This window comes from Haliotis rubra, unplaced genomic scaffold, assembly GCF_003918875.1.
Source record: "Haliotis rubra isolate DU_JTF1 unplaced genomic scaffold, ASM391887v1 Scf855, whole genome shotgun sequence".
Classification (NCBI taxonomy): domain Eukaryota; kingdom Metazoa; phylum Mollusca; class Gastropoda; order Lepetellida; family Haliotidae; genus Haliotis; species Haliotis rubra.
In genome coordinates, this window is record NW_025767585.1 from 355,624 (window position 1) to 382,031 (window position 26,408).

Consider the following 26,408-nt stretch of genomic DNA (forward strand, 5'->3'; position numbering starts at 1 on the left):
GATAGGATAAGTTTAAAAATCAGGACTATATGCTACAAAAGGTGAAAGGTTCATAATTCTGTCCAGGGAGTAGCAGTACTGATGCTCTGCTCATCCTGGGACAGGCAATATTGATGTGCTTGTGTTACAGATGTTCTTTGCCGCAGTACTTCAGTACAAGCAATAGTGTCTCACCATTCTAGCTGCCTCATCTAGATTATCACAGGCTAAGATCTTCATTTGACTGGCTGCGATGATAGCTTTTGCATCTTCGTTTCTTGTTCCTGGAAAAAAGTACAGAAAATAACACAGATCTTGCAGATCTGACCACGACGCTGCTGCATACTTCTAAATGAACAACTGAATGCTACAGCAGTCTGCACCAACTGGACCAGTGAGTGGACAATAATTAGTGGTCCTGTCTGTACTGGTCTCACTGGTCCAAAATAACATTCATAGATTTACTTAACTATAAAGACAAAATTCACTGGCTACCAGGAACACTGCAAACTTATCATTTAGTGGTCCTGATGAATTTTTACTAGCCCTGGACCACAGGACCAGCGTAAATTTCGCACACTGCTAATTCCTCTACAGAAAACCAAACTCTTGAAGTACAAATGAATAGACATGTGAAAATACTAATCCTGCACGCTGAACTAAGCTGGGTTGTAATATTGACAATACTGATTGCAGAGCCTCCATATACAACATGGACACCAGGAGGCAAGTTTAATCAAACAAGTTTTCTGCCCTTAATGGAGGCACTATCTCTGGCTTTTCTACAATATCTGTTACCTCAAGATGAACAGCCTTTAGACTTAGGTCACCCGAAGCTGTGGAATATTCAGAGTAACATCCTCAAAGTAGTGTCCCTGTCTGGAGGTGCGGATAATGGCCACTCAAGCCCAAACAAAAATAGCTGTGCCATGTTGATATCTTCTGACAAATAGGATGCAACCCTGATTGTGGCTCTAGTCTAAACAAAAGTTCCATGAGAGTGAACTTTGGCCCGGAGGGTTGACATGCTCAGCCTATATGCACCTTTTCCTCACTGAGGACACCAATCCAATAGCGGACAAATAAACAGCCACCACAGAAGCAGTGTATGGATGTTCTTCCATGTGTGTCTCACCTTGTAATCTGACAACTATTGGTATTTTCAGCTGTAGTTCTGCTGCGGCTGCTACAATGCCCTGAGCAATTATATCACATCGCATGATCCCACCGAATATATTCACCAATATCGCATGAACCTGTCGGAAAACAAAGCAGTGCAATAGTTCAGTAATACTCTTCTAAAACACAATCCTGTTTCTGTCTTTATTATCCTGACTCAATGTAACTGTAATGAATTCCAAACCAAAAAATTAAGTATTTGCTTAAATAATTAATACATTCGAAAATGGAAAATGACAATAATAAATCCGGCATTTATATGAAATAGCAAAATGAGCTGACAATGCCTAATCACATTGAAATTAAAACCACTACCAAACTGTGTTAACCCTTACCTTTGGGTCTGATGTGATGAGTCTAAATGCTTCGGTCACCTGCTGTGAGGTGGCACCACCACCAACATCCAGGAAGTTGGCTGGAGTGCCTCCATGCAGCTTGATGATATCCATAGTGGCCATGGCCAGACCAGCACCATTTACTGTCAAATAACACATTGCTCAGCTGAAATTATTTTCAAGTCCTTATAAAACACCTCAACTCTCTAACTTCTTACACTGCTGCATTCCCAGTCAAACAGAACAAATCACTTATCATACCGAGCCTCTGTATCTGTTATCATATACCCTAACAGGGTAAATTGAAAGGTTTGTAGCCTCATAAATATTACTTTGTCAAATGTGACGATTTACCACATGTATGACAAACATGATGGAAGACATTAACACAAAGTTACAATCAGCAAATCTCACATGAATAGGATAAGTCTTGGGTCAGTAATAAATCCCGCATAATATCATGTGGTAACCACCCAGATCAGAATCTTTTGTCCAGAAGGAATAATATACACAATAACAACTATAAAACATCTGAAACATAAATCTTTGCTATAAATGTCTAACATTGACATACAGACATATCAATACACATGATGTTGCATCCCAGTGCTCTGTCAGTCCCCTGCTATAAATAATGTCTACCAGTGACATACAGACATATGAATACAACTAGTGGTTCAGTTCACTACAATCTGTCAGTTCCCTGCTATAAATATACAAGTGCTTGCAGAGTAGTATTATCTGTTTAACCTACAGACATACCAAGACATCCGATGCTGCCATCCAACCCTATGTAATTGAGATCTGCTTCAGCAGCCCGTTGGTCTCTGTCATCTTCCTGGCTCCAGTCACGGAGAGAGAAAATATCCTTTTGGCGGTATGCAGCATTGTCATCAAAATTCAACTTGCAGTCCATGCAGAATACTGTGAACAATGAATTTCATATACATTATCACATAACTGATTCTTGATAGTGATAATTGGAATGTTCTCCTACCAGTCTAATAAACTTAGGCTCAGTATTATTCGTTACACTGCTATACTGAGTCTAACAAAACCTAGTAGAAGGTTGCATCAGCTAACCTTTTGGACTGACCAATCAGAACACAGCTTACCAAATTGCGAAAGTTAATATTCGGACATACCGTTTGAACCTTTACCTAAAAAACTCGAACGATTCCGAATGCTATTTTCCACACGATCGCTTCCGAGTGACACACGCAATGAGTAAACAGTCGCTGAAAATAGCGTTTTTGTCAATAATCAAGGATGTCATCTTGCGAAGATATAAGCCAATAGTAACCATGTCTTTAGAAACCCATAAGCATATATACTGCAGATCAAATATCTGTCTTTTATGCGGATTTAAGTTTGTTGATAAATCAGTGTCAGCGACCAGGGAAGAGAAAATCCCAAACCGCTTTGTAAGTCCCACCAAACCCTAAAAGTAGTCGTTGTCTGATTGGCTAAATCCGTTCGGCCGTCTCACGTTTGATTTGACGGTCATAGGTCGCTCAAAGGTTAGCTGACGCGACCTTCTACTAGGTTTTGTTATACTGAGCCTAAGTTTACTTAGACTGGTTATCCTACAGAAATTTTAAATCAAATCACTAACATCTGCTATCAGTATCAAGACAAAGCATAAATCCACCTGTCTCAGAACATTACCAATGAACAATGCCACTTCTCTGTTGCTGCCATCAATCAGTCCCTTTCCAATCATTTTAGACTTTATTATTCGAAACAACCTGCGGAGGTTGCTGATTCTTTGAAGAGAGTCCTCCTTGGGGTACTTACAAGCATTTTTATGTTCATTAAAACTTCCTACGACAGTTTTAACTATATTTTGAATAAAATATTTAGAAAAAAAACCAACATGTTTTTGTCTTGTTTGACCACCCCTGCAGGGCCCCGCAGGACCCCACAGCCAAGAGAAGGTAACTCTAACCTTCAACCTCGTAACTCACTTTCCATGCTGATCGTGATCAGACAGAAAGTGGGGAGGTGGGTGGCCTACCCCAAGGAGGGCTCGCTTTAAAGAATCAGCAACCTCTGCAGGTTGGTTCGATTCTTTTTCAGAAGAGGTTCTCCTTGGGTTACTTATAAGCATAACACAGACTCCCAAAGAATAGCATCGGGAGTGTCATTCTGTCTGGCAATACGAATCACAATTCAAGTGGAATTCTAAAAATCTAAAAATAGATTAAGATAGCACTTACCCAGTCACATGACCTCCTACGCCGATTAGGTGAGGACACGAGTCAGGATCAGGGGCCGAACAATTGCCGAGCTAATAAGTTACTGCGGACTAATGGCTCGAAGGCACCCCTCCTATTTGGAATAGGGCTTTGCTGGGGCCTTGATAAAACCCGGAGAAATTATTAGCCCCACTAAAAACTTTCTAAGGAAACTGAACGAGTGCAATCGCAATTGTATGAGTGAAAAGCAGGATAAAACACCCCCACCTAATGCTCTCGGTGCAAGGAGGGTACGTGTAAATCCCAATCACTCAAAGTGCTGATTAACAAAGACCCCCAAATACCGAAGTCTCCAGAAGAGGGAAATTCTGTTAGCGTACAAAAATCCCCAGAACAGCGAAAAAGCATAGCCGAAGTAGGGTTGGCTCAATATTACACTTACCTGGTCATATGACATTCGGATGGAACAGAGGCATGCAAAACAGTGACCCGTTGGGGGTTCGTACCAATTTTCGTCATAATAGCATATAACTTGCTACAGCGTTCATAACCTGCACTGCTCTCTCTTGCCTTTAGATGAAGAAGACGTAAGGGACGCATGTACACCCAAACCCAACCCGAAAGGGTGGTAAGGCAAAACGATGTAGTGATATGAACCATATAGACATTGAACACAGAACCGATACCAATGACCAGTTACTCACTTGGTCAGGGTGGCAGGACAGTCTCCACTGGAGAGAACCGAAAGACCGAACCGAGCACGATCCTTAGAATGGATGTCAAATCTGTAATGGCGAAAGAAGGTGCTTGGTCGGCTCCAAAGAGCGGTAGAACAGATCTCTTCACTGAGCAGTGCTGCTGTGTATATTGCCTTTGAGGCGGAAGCTGCCCTCACCGAATGTGCCTTCAACCCCTCTGGGAAGGCATACCTTAGCACTGTAATCGAGCAGATTCTCCAGTCTTTCCACTACAAAGTAGCAGAACAGATGGGTACCTGTACAGATCCCTTTTGTTCATTCACTATAGTCACTATAGTCTACCAGAGCTCACCACCACAGGAAAAGCCATCTTCCATGTCAACAAGTGAGAGAGATGATAGACTTGAAAAGTCAGGAGCAGACGGCCAATTGAGAACAATTGGCAATTTTCAAGGTGGGTTAGGTCACCGCCGAGGCAGTCGAACCCTGTTTATGCCAGCTATGAAGCGCTGTGCTGCCCAGGCAGAGGACCATTGAATGGGGTGTGAAAGGTTGCAACAGCCATGGAGTACCTGCGAATGGTGGAGGCCATAAGGCTCTCTTCCAAAACAATGTTAAAGTAACTCCAATATCCGAACTAAAGCTGCAGAAAAGGGATTCTGAAATCCCCTTGTCTGCTACCAGCGCGCCCCACCTATCCACATACTGAACCGGTGTCAAATCCAGCATATTAATGTGCAGGTTGTGACCTCGTTGTCCAGAGACTGAGGTCGCCCAGAACACGGCCCCAACCTGGGAGGGATGTGTCTGTTTGGTCTGAGAGCCGTCGGTGTCTTCCGGGGGAGCCCCGTGGAGAGACGCCCAACGTCTGTCCACCACTGCAGACGAGGAATCAAACACTCTGGCTTTTCGAGAAACATCTTGTAGCTCTCTGAGTGGGACCCAAGCTGTGTCAAAGCTTGCTGTATGGGGCTCATCCTCAAACTCGCATCACTCCCAAGAAAGACTAGATCCTGCGTTGAGACGAGGTCTGACTCTTGAGACTGACAATCTAGCCCAGTTTCGTAAGGGTGTACAACACTGACCGTGTGGCTTCCAGACTCAACAGTTGTTCTAGAGACCTCAATTTGGTGTACACCCTTGGCGCCGTGGAGATGCCTAAGGGGAGCACACAAAACTGGTAGCACGTCCCTTCGTAGGAGAACCGAAGGTAATTCTTGAAATCGGGGTGCATTGGAACAAGGAGGTATGCAACCTTGAGGTCAATCCCCTGCCACGACAGATGAGATCACTCAGCGCAGTGACTCCATCTTGAAGGACAGTACCTCTATGAACTTGTTCAGCCCTCAGATTAAGAATGGTTCTGAACATTCCATTCTTTATGGTAACAAGGAAATAAGTGGAGTCAAACCCCACATTTTCCTGACCTTTTGGAACCATGTTGATGGCTGCCTTGCCCAGCAGAGACTGGATCTCGCTACGAAGTATCTCCGCCTTCTCCCAGGGATTTGAGGCAGAATACAGTAAACCCCTGCAGTCGGTAACATGTCATTTGCTGGTGCTGGGGCACCTGAGGGATTAACGAGAAGCTCGACAGACTTAGGTTTTCCTCGAAACAGACACAGGTGCCATAGGCCCATAACCACAATCATCATATTGCTGGCACAGCTACAAATGCTGTCCCTAGCCAGATGAGAGTGGACCTCCATCAGCTGCCATGCCAGCGTCACCAGTGAAGAATCATCGGCGCTCTTTCCCCTTTCCACCAGCTCCCCCTGCAGAGCAGAGAGATGCGCCAAGTGGAGCATACAGCGTTGGGCTGTTAAGTGGGAAGGAAGACAGACTGATGGTAGAATGCGAGGCCGTGTCCCCTTTGCTGGAAGCAAAGGCTTCTCCCGGGAGGCGGAACTCTAATGGTTCGGGCCCTCCTCGTGGACAATGCCTTAGGCAACACAGCCGCAATTCTATCCCGCAGATGCCCCAGAGACGAACTGACTCATTGTAAGGATCAAAGTATTGAAAAGAGCCGATGCTCAAACTGACTTGTCCACTGTTCGAGCCTGAACCCCGGTTCTAAGGCACTTGGGAGTAACCTGATAAATCAGGGTTCCCCGAACACTCAGGTAAGACCTCGGAGCATCGAGGTGACTGGTATCCCCTGCACGCTTGACAGGCTCTTGGGCAAGGCGTCGATAGACATCGGGCCGAGACCTGAACTACTGGCGTTGGGGATTTGCGCCCTTCCGAGGATGAAGCTCGGGTCGGTACTACTCCTGAGGTTCAGAGCGTCAGCGGAGCTGAAGCTCGCGGTTCGAGTTGAAAGACATCAGGCCGAGACCTGAGATACCAGCGCCGGAGATCTGCGCCGTACCGGGAACAAAGCCTGGGTTGGTGCTAGTCCCCAGGTTCAGAGAGTCCGAACCCCGGTGCCGAGACACATGGAAGTAGCCTGACTATAGTCCGTTTGAGTTCATTTGAGACCGATGAATTCCTCACGAACACAAAATCTAATAAATGCAACAAAATCAAACTTTGCACAGTCACATGAAATCGACCACTTGCTGGTAGAACAGCCAGGTGTACGAGTTGTACGTGTGAAATTGAATTTTCACTGCACATGCTTATTGATCACCTGGCTGCTATACCAGCAAGTGTTCACCCCTCGTAAAAAACAGCGAAAAGTGACAACAAAATAAAGATCATTTGTTATTCGGGTGTCCAAAATTATGAGACAAATCATCAGAGTTTGTCTGTCGATTTCATGTGACTGTGCAAAGTTTGATTTTGTTGCATTTATTAGATTTTGTGTTGGTGAGCAATTCATCGGTCTCAAATGAAGTCAAACGGACTGTATACAGGGTTCTCCTGGTACTCAGGTAGACCTAGGAGCATCGAGGTGACCTGTAGCTCCATCCCACTCAACACCCTCTTTGCAAGGACATCGATAGACACTGAGACCTGAGCTACCAGCACCTTACGGGGCCGAAGTACGGGTTGGTTCAGGTCCCCAGGTTCAGAGCGTCCCCGGAGCCGAAGCTCGGATCTGATCGTCCTCCAGAGGTAAGACCTTTTCCTGAGCCAGAGCTCAGGTCGGACCTCCCTCAACAGATCCGCCGGTGCCATTTCTACCCATAGACCAGGTACCATGCTCCTCTTGGAGCCCAGATACGTCTGAGATCACAGACGATCTCTGCTGCTGCTATAAGTAAGAAATCAATCGCTAGTAGTGCAGCAACATTGTTTGTGGGGGAGATGTAGGTTGGGGAAGAGAAAAGAATTTCCTCAGAAACCTAGGATTTTCACCTCTTTAGAGGTCTTGGCTTACTCGTTTTGGAAGAGGGTCTTGACGCCAAGTATTATTATTCCTGCCTTAGGAATTTTTAATGGACACAAAAATGCGTATATAAACCCCAAGGAGACCTCTTCTGAAAAAGAAATATAATTCCCGCCTTTGTCTGATCCATTAGTGATCTTCTTTGATGCTCATGCTATGCTATGAGCATACATTAATGATTGAATATGCATTACAGACGTCCATTATCATAATTATACTGAGTATTTATTGCTTCATTGCTTTAACATGAAAAAATAAGGTAATTTCAATCCTCATCATGCTAAAGGGGCCACACTCTGAGAAATGAAATGTAACTTAAAACCTGTTACACAGGTAAGTGAGTCAGTTTTGTTTAACAGCATCCATGTTATCAATGCATATCAGCTAACTGTAGGAAGAACCACTTTTGTGATGCAGTTCTTAGATGCCTACCACTTGGGTAAAACCTACATGCACAGTTTTTGTGCAAATCAAAGTCAATTGGTACTATCTGAGGTAAGTAAAATTAGCAAAACAAAATGTTTCGCATGGCTTCTTTCTCATATAATGCAGAAACAATGTCAGATTTCGTACTTTTAGTCTAAACAGCTTGTTTGTGAGCACTACCATTAGCATGTAGCTTCAAGTTCCAACATTAGAATTTGATTCCATATGATTTACACTTTTGCTGTGTTGTGGCATTTCTATATAGAAGGTTATGCTGCTCCCATGTGCAGTTGCAGTGCTTTATTCATCGAGGGTAAGTACCATGGGAAACATTCTGTGTACAGTAGGACCGCACAAAATTACAAGTAAACCTGCAAAACGCCTTTCAAACGATACATATTGCAATGATTTTTCTCAGAACCGGTACATTGGGGAATAAAGTATTGAAGTTTTGTGACTATCTCTATGTTTGAACTTAAAGGTCACATGCAACCAAAAAACCAAACATAATTATAACACAATTTATCACTTATTCATGACATATAATATACATTGCTGGTTATGAAAAAACATAAACAAAATTATAAGCGTACAATCGCAAATCAAAAGTGCAATATTTTGTACTTGGATTTACTTCCCAAGAAATGAAGCAGCCGGGATAGCGAACCCAGTCAGAGCGGGTGGGTGTGCACTCAAGTGTAAAGGCTGGTTCATTTGCAGATGCCCTCACGGCTCATTGTGTGTGTATATATAGAGATGTTGGTTTTGTAAATACATGCTCATTTTTTGTGTAATACATTTTGCAATCAACAGACATCATAACATGTCATGTGTACAAGTATCACACCTGCCTGTCTGTGTAATTACATAATGTGACAGAGACCGAACTCGGGCCATAAATCAATGTGTTTTGTTTATGGTGTATAGCCTGATAGGTGTTAAGTTCAAATTGCATGTGGTCAGTGATCGAATTTGTGTATTGAATATTGTCATTAGGAGACAGGCAGGCAGACATATAGGTGCCAATTATACAGACATTGAGTTTTGTCTGTGACAACGACATATCTATATCACAGTTAGAAATTCTGTCAATGCTAAATAATGACATTGCTTTTAAGTATCGAACTGAGAAAGTGACTCGGTAAGAAGAACGTGTGGTGAAATAGACAAATGAAATTATATAAACAGTTAAATCGGTAATCTACTGTCATAACATATAAAAAGCTCACACCTGTGAAATATCAACAAAACATTAGAAAAATAGCTCACACCAAAGCCTTCACCGAGTATTCACCGGACAACCCGCTTCCAAGCTGCGCGAACCTATTTCACTGCGCATGTGCTATGAGCGCAGCCCAGCACAGCGCAGCCCAGCTTTTGAAACCATTTTTCCCCCAAGAGCTGGGGGAAAATTAGTGAATCGTTTGAACTCCGGGTTTTTCATCGCGGTATTTTTCAACTTTATAAGTTGAATTTGCATTTTTGATGATTTGTTTCGGTAAGTCCATACCGAAAGGTATCAGAATCTGCAAAGTTGTGTTTTACGTTGCATGTGACCTTTAAAATGGACACAGACTTTCATTTACACTGAAGTTTTCCATTGTAATTAATTGACAACACAGCATACTTTTCATACAATACATTTTATAAAAAAGAAAATACAATCCCTCAAAATCAAATCTAAATTCAAATTCTGTAATGACAACCATAAAGTTTAATCTTATGGATATAGTGTGTAGAAAATAGGCACTGCATGTACAATCAGAGTCAATCACTGTCAAACACTTAGGCTCCTAATATATCGCAATACAGATCGCAATATGGGTGCCAGAATCACTATAAATTGCAATACAATTTATTTGCCAGTTCACAGACCTAGTGTACAGTACTTAGATGGCGAATCTGCTTTACAGGGATTTTTCCAAGCAACATCATGTTAGGCATTATCAGACGGCAAATTAGTCTGGTGTTGATGAACACTTTTTACCACAATTTATCAATATCTCTGAACAAGATGATTTTCCTATGAATTAAAGCTACATGTTTAAACGGTAACTATACTATTTTGTCTCATGACATACAGCAGTAATTACATCCAACTCAATCTAGATGTTACCTTCCTGTTACACTTTCCAATCTCAATGAGACCTACAATAGAAATATCAATAACAACCTTTTTAATGCTGGAATAAATGTATTTACCCCGTCCATTGGCATCTTCTGACATTGGGTTAATTTCCACTAATGTAGCATCATACTTGAGGAAGATGTCATTGTAGAGCTTCAGCATATAGTCTGCCGCCTGTAACATACATTTTATGTGTCAGCTGTTGACTGGGTTCAGAGTAGATACACAATACACAGAGAGGAGAGTCATCAGAACAAGGCATGTGCATTGATGAACTATAAACACCATTTAAAAAATATAAGGTCACAAGTTTATTACCATAATAATTTAGAACATTAATAAATGGCCATTATCATTCTTATTTTAGACTAAACAAATGAAGTAAAAACAATCAGATGCCAAACATGAGCATTTTTTAAATGTACAATTTCTGTTGTGTGTGCAAACACACATGATCAAAATAAGTATTTACATATTTCTATCATTTTGATTTTCAAATGAAAGTAATGTGATTGACTGCATAACTCCTATACTTGTGATGGGTTACTTCTTCAAAAAACCCTTGGCGTACTCAGCACAAAAACTCCCAGGGAGTGGGCGCTCCCGAGTAAATGTGTTTTTTTCAAACATTTTTTTCAAGACAAAAGGACGGAACTCGGCAAGCAGATTTATCAGAAAGCCTTGCACCAATTTTTATCAGAAAGGCCCAGTGAATTAAAGTCTTGCGACTAGAATCTGGCCAGCCCCTGTTTCAAAACCGTTTCCTACAATCACACAGTAAGGTGAAAGGTGAAACAGCCAAGTGTGCTCAACAGTTTAATGTTCAGTTCTGGACGTCATCGAATGACCCTTGCTCCTTTGCAGAAGCTTAACCAAGGATGTGCCCAGCAACTAAGAGTGGAACGCTGGAAATCCACTGGAATTCGGTATTCACATTTCACTGACGTGATTGCTTGTGAGAGTAGAGGTCAGTAAGCATGAAAGTCAATCACCTGTGTCAAAGTATAAGGCTGGCCTCTCAGCCTATGACAAAGTCAGGCTAGTGAGTGTATTAGGTCCTCCAAGAGATCGCTAGGGCGTCCTGATAAGGGGCTGAAGGGTCCGGAATTGGTGACACGAATCTGGGTAACTGGTTGTTGAGCCTGATCGCAATCAGATCTCTCTGCGGGTTGGTAATCGGAAGATTGTCTTGAGGATCTCTGGGTGTATTTTCCACTCTGTTGGGGAAAGAAGGTCAGACTGCAACAGTGAGTCTGCGATGATGTTCTTTACTCCCAGTATGTGTTAACTTGGTCTTGTGGAGATCACCAGGGAGTCTAGCAGTTGGAAGAACTAGATTGCCCACTCTAGAAGGTGTGACGATCCTGTAGAACCCACATGATTGATGAACCATACCACCTTCGAGCTGTCTGATCGTATGAGAAGTCAGTGTGAATGTAGATCCTTAGCCCAATGTGCAATGGCTAGGGTGATTGCCTCGAACTCCAGTTTGTTGATGTGGAGGGACTGTTCATTGGGTGACCACAGCCCTGCCACTTGTTGATTGTGAAGATAAGCTCCCCATCCTTGAAGTGATGATGAGTGGGAGTGAACGGTGTCAACTCCTATGCAGACATTCGCAGGTGGTGAAGGAGCGAGGAAGGTAGAAGGATCTGCACATGGGAACGTCTGTAGAATCCTCTGGATCGGCCGTAGTTGTAGTTGATCTCTGGTCATGAGGGCTTTGGCTAACATTAGAAAGCCCAGCAATTCCTGCCACTGTCACAGTGGTTTTAGAACGGAACTCTTCTGTAAAAGTTGATTCGCCAAGCCACCACTGAATGCATTGATGGATTGACGAAGGTAGTAGGAACTGTGCATGGGGAGCAATTCTCACGCTAAAGCGCGATCACTGTCTCGCTATAACGCTGGCTCAGGCATAACTGCTCTCTTCATTTTTTCAAGCCTCAGGAACAGATGTGAAATGAAATCCTTACGTAAAAGTGGATTCGTCGCGGAACTGTGCATGGGGAGCAATTAACGCGCTTCACCCTGTCTCATTGTCTCGCTATAACACTGGCTCGTGCTTCACCGCTTTCTTTATTATTTTGCAGAATGCAGTAGTCCCCTGTTGATGTTATAGATCCGGTGTGCAGGCATTGCATTCTGTTGAAACTTCACACACAAATTTCCCATGTGATTATACAGTGAAACTGTATAGTAGCCAGCGTAGTCGTCTACTGTGTTCCAAAGAACTACCTCCAGTCAACTTCCTCTAAGATGTCACGGTGCATTATCAGGTTGACCTCCATGATATTTGATGCACTAGATGGTAGACTGAGTACACCCGTATGAAGTTGGAATCAGCTCTAATTACTTGATAAGATCTTCTCTGGCAGGTGGTAAATTGTAGATGTTGTAGGAGGATGTGTCAATCTCTTTGAGCTTGTATACAATCATCGACGTAAGAAGAGATGACAACCCTAATTTAGCCCACATAGTATTTTGGGCAAAAACTGAAGCAAAAATTAGTCCTTATTGGCCAAAATTGATATTAACATCTCCAAAGAATTTTCATATGTAATAAACACCATTGTCATTTTCACTCGGTTTATGAGAGAAATAAGAAATAAGAGGTTTCATATGCCCTTGTAATTCAAAGTTAATCTAATGTTTCTTTGAAATCAGATGCTTTTTACAGTCATCAGCGTCGCCATGAGCAACAGAAAAATCACATATGCACACACGACAAAAAGCATGTTTTTCACTAATCAAAGATGTTTCAATGAGTGGAAACTCTGAACTGTGGCTTGAAAGGAATTTTTGTGATCTTTGCCGATCAATTTTAAGATTTTTAAGCTTTGATGGCTCCACAGTGACTTTCAGTTTGAAACTTAAGAAAGTGACAGATAAAAATCGTCTGCCTGAGTGACGGTTCGACATTTTGCCGCTTCGCTGACGCTTGTCCTAAGACAAGTTTCCGTAAAAGGACTTAACTCTAACATCCCACTGTCTTCGTTTACCTCCGGTTTGCATGTAAAGTTAAATGATTTTCAAGACACTGGTCTTTACATGTTTGATACTGAATAAAATGTGGTTGAAATTTGTTGTCTATGGTACGTATGCTATTTGATAATTTAATATAATTTATTTTTTTTAAATTGTATATTTTACTGCTATCGTAGTCGTTGCATTTTGTGTTGTTTTTCGTAACGAATATTATAAAATCGCATGGGTTGGCATTTCTGTGCAAACCTTGAACACGATGTCTCAGTGACTGAGTGATGTGTTTCGTGCTGTGGGTCATAGAAATGCCGGGGGGAGGAATCCCATTAGTAGTGTTATAGACCTGGCATCTGCGCCGAGGGGTAGGTTTGCAACTGAATTGCTTGTCAGCAATGGAGATCCTATAATAAGTAGTTAGTAGCCTGAGTTGAGTGTAGATGCGATGTAGGGGTCTCCCCATGGGAGAAGGAGAGGACGTTCCCGAACATTGACTGGTGAGATCAGCGAACTTGGACGTAGGACATAACGATCCAGATACAGTAACTGATCTAGTTGCTGTACTTGCTTCATAGCCGTCACCATGACTTGCACCATCAAGTCAAAGTTCATGTTCATGTTGTGTATTATGGGAATGAGACATGTAGGTTCGGCTGTGTCGTTCTAGTAGGCTGCGAAGAATCGGTAGAGATGAACGAGATTGCCGAAGCTGAAAGTAGCCGAGACAAAGGGGTTCATCGACCATGGATCGGTGAATGGTTGGTTCGCCGAAGGTAAGTCAAAATCGCTGGTCGGTGATGCAGTCGAGAACTGGGTCGTAATTGTCAAGGATGGCTGAACTGAGAGCGAGGAATTCACTGATGTCAATAGGATCACCGAACATCCCGAGATATCCGGAGAGATCGGCTGATTCGTGAGAGATTGTTGCAGTACACCAGGCTGTTGGAGGTGTCCGATGTATGGAAGAGCCATCAGGAATTTCCTTGATTTCAGCAAAATGTGGGTGAGATCGGCAAACCATAGCGATCGTAAAAGGTTGGAGGATCAAGTTCAACAAGAAGACAAAGTCATCAATATCCCCCGCAATGGCAAAATACTCTTCATGATTATGTCTACGAGTTATGATTATGTCAAATATTTAGGTGTGTATATAGAAATATTTAGGTGTGTATATAGAAAAGTGGAAGGAGAGTATTGAAAGGTTTTTAAAGTTCTGCTCCAGAAAGCAGCACTATCACCAATTTCAGTCAATCTTGTTGCCATGGAAATGCCAAAAATATTTTATTCAGAATTCCAAAACTACCAAAAGGCAACAGTACACCACTAGACCAATCTATGTGCCAAGTTTGGTGAAGAAACATTGAACGGTTTAAGAGTTCTGCTCCGGAAAAGAGCACTACTACAATTTCAGGCTAAGTCAAACTTGTTGCCATGGAAACGCCAAAAATATTTTATTCAGAATTCCAAAACTACCAAAAGGCACCAGTACACCACCAGATCTATCCATGTACCAAGTTTGGTGAAGAAATATTGAACGGTTTTAGAGTTCTGCTCCGGAAAAGAGCACTACCACAATTTCAGGCTAAGCCAAACTTGTTGCCATGGAAACGCCAAAAATATTTTATTCAGAATTCCAAAACTACCAAAAGGCACCAGTACACCACCAGATCTATCTATGTGCCAAGTTTGGTGAAGAAATATTGAACGGTTTTAGAGTTCTGCTCCGGAAAAGAGCACTACCACCAATTTCAGTCTAAGTGGAACTTGTTGCCACGGAAACGCCAAAAATATTTTATTCAGAATTCCAAAACTACCAAAAGGCACCAGTACACCAACAGATCTATCCATGTACCAAGTTTGGTGAAGAAATATTGAACGGTTTTAGAGTTCTGCTCCGGAAAAGAGCACTACCACTAATTTCAGTCAAAGTCGAACTTGTTGCCATGGAAACGCCAAAAACATTTAATTCAGAATTCCAAAACTACCAAAAGGCACCAGTACACCACCAGATCCATGTATGTGCCAAGTTTGGTGAAGAAATATTGAACGGTTTTAGAGTTCTGCTCCGGAAAAGACAAATGTGCACGGACGGACGGACGGACGCACGCACGGACAGAGTCCATTTTAATACCCCCCGCAAAACGCGTTGCGGGGGATAATGAATCATGTGGGTTCGAAGAACATTGTATGACCACTATCTGGCGGTCTAGGGATCGGCGATTCATTGGTGTGTGTTCGAACAACGTAAAAGTCGTTTCAAGTTCTCCGATGTCTGATGTCTCGCTGAATTCAAGGGGATCGTGGAATTATGAGGAACTGCCACTTCTTGCCAGTTCGTCTAATGTGGGATGGCTGCATCTTTTAGTACCATTGAATGTGGGTTCTCCGCATCGCAAAAGTATGGGGGGATCGGCGATCCACTCAATGCATGTGAATTCTCACTCAATAATAATTTGACAGCATATCTAGAAGTTGTTTGATCTGATATATGTGTGGTCATTCTATGTGCCTTCTTCATGGACTCCTTGGTTTTTCTTAGTTGAAAAAGAGCCGAATTCTTCTGACTTGTGTCAGCAAGACGCCAGGACCCCTGAAATAGTCATCTCAAATTCATTCTTTCTTCGATCCCTGTTCTTAGCTGAAGTCGAGCCTGATTCTTCTATATAGTTAGCAAAGTTGCCATCAACTACCCTGGCGCATAGGCTGCACCTAATTTTCCTCCTCTATTCTTCAAATGCAAAAGACCAAAGCAGTCCATGCAGGATACATATAGGTACACAATGTAGAAAGTCTTCTTGCAGCCCACGAAACTTTCTTTTCCTTGACGGTGAATCTTCTTTCCCCATGATGTTATTTAAGTCAGTGTAAGAGACAAGAAAGAGAATGACTAGACAGAGGAGTCACATAACCAACCAGACAGCATGGTGCATGCTTCTCAGGAGGATACCAGCCTGTCCAGGAATGGGAGCAGTAGTGTGTGTTCGGGCAAAGGGTTCAAGATAGGCCAAAAACTTTGTTTACTGTTAGTTTCCACTCAACAGTCGATTATAAGAGAGAGATGGTAAACTCTATGAGCTAGGATAAGTTTCAAAAATGTAATTTTCTTAATAAAATTGATATTTTATACTTATCCTGACTCATGCTCTTTTGCTTGTCTTCTTCTTCTTGCGAACACAGTGGAACACTTGTATCTCCCAATTGAAGCTCCCTTCAATGTAAAATCACTAATTAGTACTCACCAAGAGTTGTCTCCTTCCCAGCCATTTGCGCGGGAACGAGGGCGCCACCTCTTGCCACATGCCTCACTCTTTCCTTATATAGCGAGCCCAACACTTGAATTTTCAGGGAAATCCAAAGTGTTATGTGGGGAGGATGGGAGGGCTTACCTCATGAGTCAGGATAAGTATAAAATATCAATTTTATTCAGAAAATTACACATTTTTCCTTATCCTGACTCATGCTCTTTTGCTTGTAGAATCCTACGGATACGGAGGTTGGAATACAGAATACTTTGGATTTAGATAATTAGTGATTTGATAACTGTAATAACTGTAATAACCCCTATGGGAACTTCATAAAGGCACTGAATTGATAATTCCTGCTGTTAAACTTATCAGCTGCCATATATGGGTTACTACAATATATAGATATTATGATAAACATAAATAAACTACTCCTAATGGAGAAGTTAACTAAAGTATTTACAACATGAATACTAGGCTTAAGACTAAGATAGCTTGATAATATAATAGCATAAACTTCATAGAGTTGTTAGCTAATGATACTGTTATGATATAACAAACATAGTACTGAGCTTAAGATTATGATTGGACTTAAGCTAAAATATATAATAGCATAAACTTCGTGGAGTTATTAGCTATATAGTACTGTTGTGAAATAAGCAGTAAAAAATCTCGTAAGATTGACTTATCTTCTCCGAGGGACTGTCAACTGCTGTGCGAGGACCATGGGACCGAAATGGTGAATACCTGAGACGTCCTCGGTGGTGATATCTCTCAGATAGTGGTTGGCAAACACCATATCGGATCTCCAGAAGCAGCCCTCCATGATGGTATTCCAAGAGCAATTGCCGTGTAGAGCAAGTGTTGAAGCTAGCACTCTAATTTCATGTGGATTAGATGCTCTTGGAGGGTCGAGTCCTGCAGCCTTGAAGGCGCGTAGTATGACAGTTCTGATCCATATCGAGATACTTGTATGTGAGACTTCAGTCTGTGTAGCTGTCGATAGAGGGATGAATAATCATTTGAGTTTTTTGTCACCGGTTTGGATCGCATTTTAGATATATTTTCAGTGCTCTGACTGGGCATAATGATAGATCCAGTGTATCATGAGGTCCGAGAATTGATGAGAGAGCTGGGACGTTGAATAATCTGTCTGGTTGACCTGGCAACTGGTTCTTGGCGATGAAATCCCAGCGTAGTCCCATATGCGATGTTATGATTGTCATCAAAGCGTGTTCTCTCGTAATCTAGTGCGTGAATCTCTGACATCCTGGCTGCTGTTGCTAGGGATAACAGGAACAAAGTTTTCTGTGTCAGAAATTGAATGATGTTGATTCCAGTGGTTCATATGCCTCACTTGTGAGGTGTTGGAGCACTATATTTAGATCCCATGCTGGCCTTGAAATCTGTTTCTGATCTTCCAATCGGAATGCACGTAGTAAGGCAGTAACTCTGGGGTCTTCGCCAACCTGACACCCGTTCTCATAGTTATGACGCCAGACTTAAAGCTGCGAGATATGTTGATAATGTTGAGCCTTTTAGACGTTTAGTCTGTCGTAGGTAACATAAGTAGTCAGCCACTTGTGGATGTGTAGCATATCTAGCTGTAAATCCTTTCTTTGCAGCATAATTTTCAAAACTGTGCCACTTGTTATCGCAAGTTGCGAGTGGAGCGCGTAAGGCAAAGCGTGACTGCTTTTCGCCGCTCTGGCTGAATAACCTCTCTTGTTTAGACATGCCTTAATACAGTCCATACCTGAAGTTGGAATGCTTCTGGCTTTCCGCGCTTGTTTGGTGTGAGGATGTATTAGTAGATTCGAGCGCTTTGGAAGTTGTAGTATTGGTTGTCCGATTTCTTGAATAAGAGTTGGAAACCGTTCGCTCGCTGGCCAGTAGGGCGACCAAAATCATTTGGAGGCTCGAGTTTGCTTGATTTTCTGTAACACCTGTGGGATTAACGCTGGTGGCAGGAACAGCGTGCAGCGTTGAGTCCTTCCCACGATATGCTTAGCGCGTCCGTTGCCCATGCTAGTGGGTCTGGGACTGGTGATCTGAATGTTGTCAGCTGATTGTTGAAGCGAAAGTGGCAAATAGGTCTATTAGTGGAGCTCCTATTTTCTTGATAATTTGTGCAAATATTTCTGTATGGAGCATCCATTCTGTCGGTGATGGTAGGTGTGGCCGAGAGAGAGCGTCTGCTATTACATTCTTTGCTCCTGGAATGTGACATGCTCTGACATGTATGTTGAGATTGTCGATTAGATCGAACAATTGAAAACATAGAGTCAATAGGTTCGGGGACCTGGTTGAGCCTTGTTTGTTTACATAAAACGCCACTGTTGAATTGTCTGTGTGAATCATCAATTGGGCATTCTTTAGTAAGTTGCTCCAATGATGTATGGTGTTTACTACTGCTTGCATTTCTAGCAAGTTTATGTGTAGTTTGCTCTCTTGTTGGCTCCATAACCCTGATGCCGTCCTGTTGGCGAGGTGTGCTCCCCAACCTTGGAGCGACGTGTCTACATAGAGATGTGTTTTCAATTCCGGCTCTATTAAAAAGATTCCATCGCAAACATTCAATCTCTTGGTCCACCATAGTAGGTGAGGTTTGACGTGATTCGGTAGACTGAATGGTTGAGGGTCGTCGAGATGAGAGTTGATGAGGACCTGTAACGGACGTAGCTGTAGTCTGCCTCTGACTGTCATGTCTTGAGCTGAAGTGAGTAGACCCAACAGGCTCTGCAATTGTCGTAGTGGTAGCGGAGAGAGTAAGGCTTGAGGGATTGTCTGTTGGATCTTGACCCATCGGTCCTCCGGTACGACGATACGATTCTGCGCCGGAGAAATCGAATGCCCAGAAATTGCAGATCTTGGCGTGAGGTTCTAGGTCCGACTTGAGTAGATTTACTAACCATCCTAGCTGTGTTAGTAGCTTGATGATGAAGTTTAACTGTAGTCTGAGACGCTGTGGATCTGGATCCACTTGTATCCCGTCGTCCAGGTAGAACGCACTGCGTAGTCCTTGACGATGTAGGTAAGAGACGATAGGTTTCGTCACTCTTGTGAATAACCAGGGGGCCGATGAGATTCCGGAAGGTAGTACTTTCCATTGCCCGTCTAGTGCAAACCGAAGGTATTTCCTGGAGTCGGGATGTATTGGGATGTGTAGATATGCGTCTTGCAGATCTATGCTGGCCATGTAGTCTCTGGGACGAATTAAGTGCCGTAGTTGTGGTAGGTGTATCATGCAAACGCTGGCGGTTTGCGTAGATAGTCTCTGTTGAACGTGCTCATATTGTAGATGAGACGAAACTTTTCCTTGGAATTTTTCTTGGGCACTAGGAAAACTGGGGAGTAGAAGCCTGGTTTGATGTTTACTTGGTCCAGTACTTCTATGGCCTGCTTGGTTAGGAGCGTTGATACCGCTTCTCTTAACTTTGGTAGTTGTAGAGCCTGGAAGTCGAACCTCGGAGGGATGACTGTCAGCGGGGGCGTGGCCTGTAGTTGTATTCAATATCCGTGCTGTAGGATGTTGGAGACATATGGATCCTCTAGGAATCCCCAGTTTTCCCAGTGCAGTTGAAGGCGTCCACCCACTTGTGATGGTTGTACTGGAACGGCTGGGGGTGGAAGACTCCAGTCGTTCCGAACCTGTCCTTCATCGTTTATAGTTGCGGGAGCCTCTTTTGCTCCTCTTACACTTGCCATCTTCCTGTCCCGTGCTTTCTGTAGACCGGAGAACTTCGATTTGCCTGAGTACCTCTGCGAAGTTTGTCTGATGATGCTTGCTAGCGTATCCATAGACTTTATCATGAGTACCTCTCTTGAGTCTTTAGAGACTTCTTTAGAGACTTTGTCTATGTTTCCATCGAAGATTGACGGTGATGACAACGGGGCTGTGTGGAGTGATGCGGTGAAGTTATCACCCCAATTACAGGAGGCGAGGAGACCTTGACGAAGAGCCATAGTTATAGCTGCGGATACTGCTGTCAAGTGATCCGTTAGGAACTGCTGGTCCTTCTGCATGAGGAGGGCCGAGTAAATCATCCTGTCGTCCTCAGATGTAGAGTCTCTGAACTTTCAGAGTTTCGTTGACTGTTCTTGATCTGTTCAGACCAAAGAACATCCTCCTTGACATGGTTTCCATCTGGACTAGCTTGCGGTCATCTATTCTGTAAGTCTTGGACTTGGCATCACTGATCATCTTATAGTTATCATCGATATCTTGTGCCTTGTAAAAAGAGCTTCTTAGCGTTGAAATGCGGCACATGTGGTGTCTGTGATTTCGTGGCTTTACTAAAGGCTGTATCCAGATTAGCTGGCACCGCTGCTATCGGGTCAATCGGAGGTAAGGTGATTGTGTCAGCATCATCTTCCTTCATAAGATATGTGTGGGCTGAGTTCTCGTTCTTAGACGGAGAGGATAGTTCCAGACTATTCACCATCCAGTATCTTATTTCTGCGTCGGAAAATACGATACCATCTTCATCTTCTGACGTCGGGTCACAGATAATGTGTTGATGCTCCTCCGATAGTGACTCAGGTGATCGTGGTGAACGGACTGACGAGTGGCATCTATAAGGTGACCTTCGCGGAGACTTCCTTGGCGAAAGCTGGTAGCTTCGCGAAGCTCTCGGTGAATCCCTTGATGATCTTCTAGATGAGGATGACTTGGAGCCACTTAACCTTCGTGAAGGTTGAGAGTCTGAGTTGGAGTCATGGGATGAGAGGATCTTGCTTCGCGAACGTCCTCTCTGGTCATCAAGGTCTGAGGTAGGTGAAGTAGTCGTCCTTCGTGAAGCCTTCCGTGAATGCTGAGGATCAGAGTCCTTCGTGGAGGCGGGCTGGGTCGCCCTTCCCAGAGGCTTGTCAGCGGGCTGGGTCGCCCTATACGGAGACGTGTAAGCGGGCTGGGTCGCCCTACGCGGAGGCGTGTAAGCGGGCTGGGTCGCCCTACGCGGAGGCGTGTAAGCGGGCTGGGTCGCCCTTCGTGGAGGTGTGGAGGCGGGCTGGGCCGCTCTTCGTGGAGGTGGCTCTAGAGGCCTCTGTAGACCGTAGCAATCTTCCATCAACTTCATTATGCGGTTCATCAGGTCGTCTGGGACGGTCTGCGCTGAAGTAGTTGCTGCCTTTTCTACGATGGTAGCGACGGGACCCTCAGGAAGATTCTGTGACATCAGTGTAGGTGCCTCAGACTGCGTGCTGATCTGCGCTTATGTTATAGTTGCCGACACTGGCCGCTTCTTCCGCCGTAAATCTGGTATGATGATAGGTTGATCGTCATCATACAGGCCCAACTCTGCAACGGGAACAATCTCGGCTGAGAAAGTACTGCTGGACTTCGTTGGTTTCCCCTTTGACGTGGTTGTAGCCTTGGGGGTGCGGAGTTTGCGTTGTGACGACGTGGAAGCCCTCCTAGTCTTTGGCTGCGACGACGGGATGTCCGGGGATGCAGGTCGCTTCTTGGAGATAGCGGACTGCGTCCCACGCCTCTCCTCCGAGGGTAACTCTAGCGGAACACCAGACGGGAGGGGGTCGTCCGACAGCAGTTGACAGGGTGAGGGCTCCGGTGTATTAGCCATGGCTAAAATCTGTTTACGTGACCTATCTGCTGCGCGTCTCAAGACGCAAAATAAATATTTATCAAAGGCAGAATTGGATAAATTAGTACAATAATTGCAACGTGAAACTGTAGAGCATGGCGTAGTACAACTAGGGCATATTAAATGCGGGTCAGCAGCAGAAAGACGTAATTTACAAATAGTGCAGATTTTCATCAACGCAATCTACTGAACAAACACGAATAAATATCAATGCATTATGTTGAAGGATACTAGCTACACCTCTATAGAAGCCTATGAGAGGTAAATAACTAAGAATAAACAAAGGATATAATGTGTAGGGAGACACAGGCGCTCTCACATCCTGCTCACTGGGCGAAGAAGGAGAGAGTGAGGCATGTGGCAAGAGGTGGCGCCCTCGTTCCCGCGCAAATGGCTGGGAAGGAGACAAGCTTTGGTGAGTACTAATTAGTGATTTTACATTGAAGGGAGCTTCAATTGGGAGATACAAGTGTTCCACTGTGTTCGCAAGAAGAAGAAGACAAGCAAAAGAGCATGAGTCAGGATAAGGAAAAATTATGATTTTACCACCCAGTACTCATTGCAGAAGAATGAAACAAAATCAAGTTTTATCCAACAAAAAATCATAGTAACCAGTGTAACAGCACATCTACATGGTGTACAGATTCAATATCTCACCATCAGAACCTTCACTATATGGGATATTAATTTCTCATATTCAATCAGAAACCACACATTTTAACTTTGAACATTTTGAATGACTAACCTCGTCAACACACTGGTCACTAAAACCCATATCTGCTGCCATTTTGACTGCTTGCTCCTTTGACAGACCAGATGAAATATCAACTGCACTCTTGAGAATAGCGGCAGGGTTGTCTTTTGCGACATCTTCAATACTCATACCTCCCTGTGAACTGCCAACCAGCACTGGGCCCTGGAAATACACAACAGTTAACCTTCATTGGTCTCAGAGGAAAACTCATGTAGCAAAGTAAGCTTAGCATAAATGAAATAGAGTTGGAAAGTCTTCACATTGAATAATCGAGACAAAACTTCAGATCATTTCAATCCTACAGTTCATAAATGCAGATCCTCCACATTTCCATGAGAGATTCAAACAACAGAGCAGATCTACATGGTGAACAGAAAACAAAACCAGAGAATGGTTTACATGTCATGTGACATGTGCAAATTGACAACAGAATATTTGTTTGCTTGTTTCAGATTAGTGCCACTGTTACAAACTATCAACCAAGTATGACAAGCCAGTTCATTGCCAACTTAGCTCAGGCTTGGGAATTTCAACTCACAATCCATACACACAAAAGCATTAGGAACACTGGCATGCCCCAGTTTTTTCAAAGACAGAATACCCCAAAACTTCTCTCCATGGTGATGGCAAAGTAGAACTCTCGTCTTGAGTACAGTCTTTCTGCCACCATTACATTGGAGCATAATCTCCCCTCACTCCCAGTCTGTTTTGTAAACAGCTTGTGGTTCAACATCTTTGATGCCAAATCCTTTGCTTCATCAGCCCTGAAAATAACAAAGCAAAACATATATAATAGCAAAATTATAGTTGCAGGCAACGATGAGGTCTCCTTGGCTTTACTTTCTATCTATTGTATCTGAGGACTAGATATCATCGTCCAACACGTGTTTTGACAGGCGAGCGGATCTCCCAAATACAGCCGGGGTCGCGGGGGTCATGTACCTTTCAAGAAGTTCCGGAGAAGAAATAGTTCCCTCTTTAAAAGGCTGTATCTCAGTTGTTCTTGGGTCTACGGTCAAAACAATTAGTGTTCTGGAATCACCAAGACATCACCTACCATACTGGCACTTTTTGTGCAGAATTTGCACATTTTGGGAGCAAACTACTCAGAAAACTGCTGAAAAACATGGCCAAAAACTGAAAACAAAAATAACTGCCAAACTGTACATTTTAGCGACTTGACCCGTCTAGGCAAAATTGTTGGGAATTCGATTGTGCATCTGTACAAGAAATTTGGAAGTGTTGGAGCAATTAGTTCTTGAGATATTTGCTTTCAAACGTTGAAATTTTGGAATTAATTTTGAATTATCTCCCTTTTGCTATTGGACCAAGAGCCTAGAGATTTTTAAGGGGAATATCTACACCTCGGTGCACATCTGTGTGATTTTTGGTAAGCGATTCGGAGCATTGGTTTAGGAGTTATGTTTGGTACAAAAATCGGCGGAATAATAAATAATAATAATAATAATAATCCGAACGATTACAATAGGTCTCCTGCCTAGAGGCAAGGAGCCCTAAATATATTTCTTAACTGCAAATGAGATTCCTGAAAATCAGACAGTTATCTGCGGACACTGAAGACAAAGTTCTGTTGACTGTAGAATAAGGATAATGTTTACGGTATTTCACCTATCACAAATAGACAATAAACAAAGATGCATTCATAATAAAACATTGCTTCATTGATCATATAGGTGTCCTTACAAGAACACTATTCATAAAACCCATTCATGGAAATAATGTCTATAATAGAGTGTGTCCTTACGAAAACACCAGCTTAACTCCTCCCTTGAGTCCACTGTCCCATGATCCTTTACCCCTTCCACCGGCCAACACCTGGGCCTTCAGCACAACGTCAGGTGTTCCGGCAACATGGCCTGAAATCAACATTCTCATTAAACTATCAGCAAAAATATGGGGGCTCATGATTTCAATGTTGCTGTCATTGAGGTGTACATTTACAATACCATGGCATTGCATCAGAATGCAAAATCTAATCACAGTTAAATTTCACATTATACATGACGTCATTTGATGCACCTGTACATTGAACCCTATGCATGTGCCTACAGGTCGAATTCGAGCGAAGAACATGCTTACATGCCCCCAAAACAGCACCTCAGTAAAAACAGAAAATGGCAAACTGTGGGTATGACAGCAAGACACTGAACATGTACACAGTCACCGGAATGTTTTTCAAATGACGAAAGTTCACAAATGCCAGCCAAGTGGAATCAAACATGCGGGGTTGCACCAGGTGTTGTTTGTTTAGGCAAAAGTGTTATTTATGAACATAATTAAACAAACTTTGATACAGTCATTGACAGATGTTCAAGTTATTGAATGACATGAATAAAAAAACATAAAAAGAATAGATTAAATAGTCAAATATTGACAAAAATGTGCATAATTTTAACAAATTTGACGATTTTTAACAGCTAATATCACCTATGTGCAAATGTTTCAGAAACTTACATTTACTATTTTCTGTATATATTTGTATATAAACAATAAATCTCCACTATACCCTGGATGCAACTATGGCTTGGCCCGATAATTTTATTACCCCCCTTTGCTGGCTCGCATTCTCACAGTAGCCAATCAGATAAGCCACTGTTACAACCGAGCTTGCCAGTTTCAAGAAAGATAGCAGTAGCAGCCGCGTGAAAGTTTGTTCGGAGATTTTAAGGAAAATCATACAGGCAAATTGACAGGTCTGAAACTTAAAAAAATATATATATGCAAGAACTCCTTTTACCTCTTTCAGAGTACCTCTGCAACAATATATTATTGTGTTGCCAAGTTTAATCGGTTAGATAATTCAAAAAGTGAAAGTGAGTTGTGATTGGTACGCTCAACGTCCCAGTGTAAACACCTAATTGGATAAAAAGCCAGCCAAGGGAGGTAATAAAATCATCAGCCCAAGCCATAGATGCATCCAGGGTATAGTGGAGATTTATCGGAACGTATACCCTGGAGATTATCGAGGATGTGTTAAGTGCTGATTAAAGAATACATGTGTAGCGTGAGGCATTAAATGAGAAATTTAGAGCTCTTATAATTTCATTCTATATCTCTTATTTTCCAACACACTATGTTTATCTCCTAAATACTATAAACCCACAAAAGTATTCAACCCTGAATGCAATATCTCAGGAATAAGTACAATTCAATTGGAATAAGTAATATATAAATTAACTCTTGTATGTGCAAGTTTGCTACATCGGGAAACATGTGTATTGTGCTCACCCAGCTCTTTGGCAAAGTCATATGCCTGATCTGCTGTCTGGGCAACCCTGAAGGCTGGCACAGCCACTCCTGCCTCTCGTAATAGGCCAAAGCTCATGTATTCATGGACAGATAGGTGGCGTTTCTGCTGACAGGGCACACCACCATTAGCTACACACATTACCTGTGAACAAAGCAGTTTCATCTTCAACATAATCTCATCAAAAACACATTTATTTTCATAAGCAAGAAGAATAAGGGTCAGTGCCTTGCAATCTTAACTGCACTCAAGACCATTATCAGTCATTAGGCAAGGCCTGAG

The 26,408-nt window shown here is 42.8% G+C and overlaps 1 protein-coding gene across 1 annotated transcript in view; it reads right to left on the reverse strand.

Annotated features, from left to right (window-relative positions):
* LOC124262777 (succinate--CoA ligase [ADP-forming] subunit beta, mitochondrial-like) overlaps positions 1 to 26,408 on the reverse strand; it is a 67,135-nt gene that overhangs the window by 17,018 nt on the left and 23,709 nt on the right. Inside the window, exons 2-10 of the mRNA XM_046697318.1 lie at positions 26,108 to 26,270; positions 24,624 to 24,735; positions 23,460 to 23,622; positions 22,850 to 23,020; positions 10,352 to 10,451; positions 2,256 to 2,417; positions 1,494 to 1,636; positions 1,115 to 1,235; positions 175 to 263 (exon numbers count right to left, since the gene is read on the reverse strand). Coding sequence (XP_046553274.1) covers positions 175 to 263; positions 1,115 to 1,235; positions 1,494 to 1,636; positions 2,256 to 2,417; positions 10,352 to 10,451; positions 22,850 to 23,020; positions 23,460 to 23,622; positions 24,624 to 24,735; positions 26,108 to 26,270 — 1,224 coding nt within the window. The remainder of the gene's footprint in view (positions 1 to 174; positions 264 to 1,114; positions 1,236 to 1,493; positions 1,637 to 2,255; positions 2,418 to 10,351; positions 10,452 to 22,849; positions 23,021 to 23,459; positions 23,623 to 24,623; positions 24,736 to 26,107; positions 26,271 to 26,408) is intronic.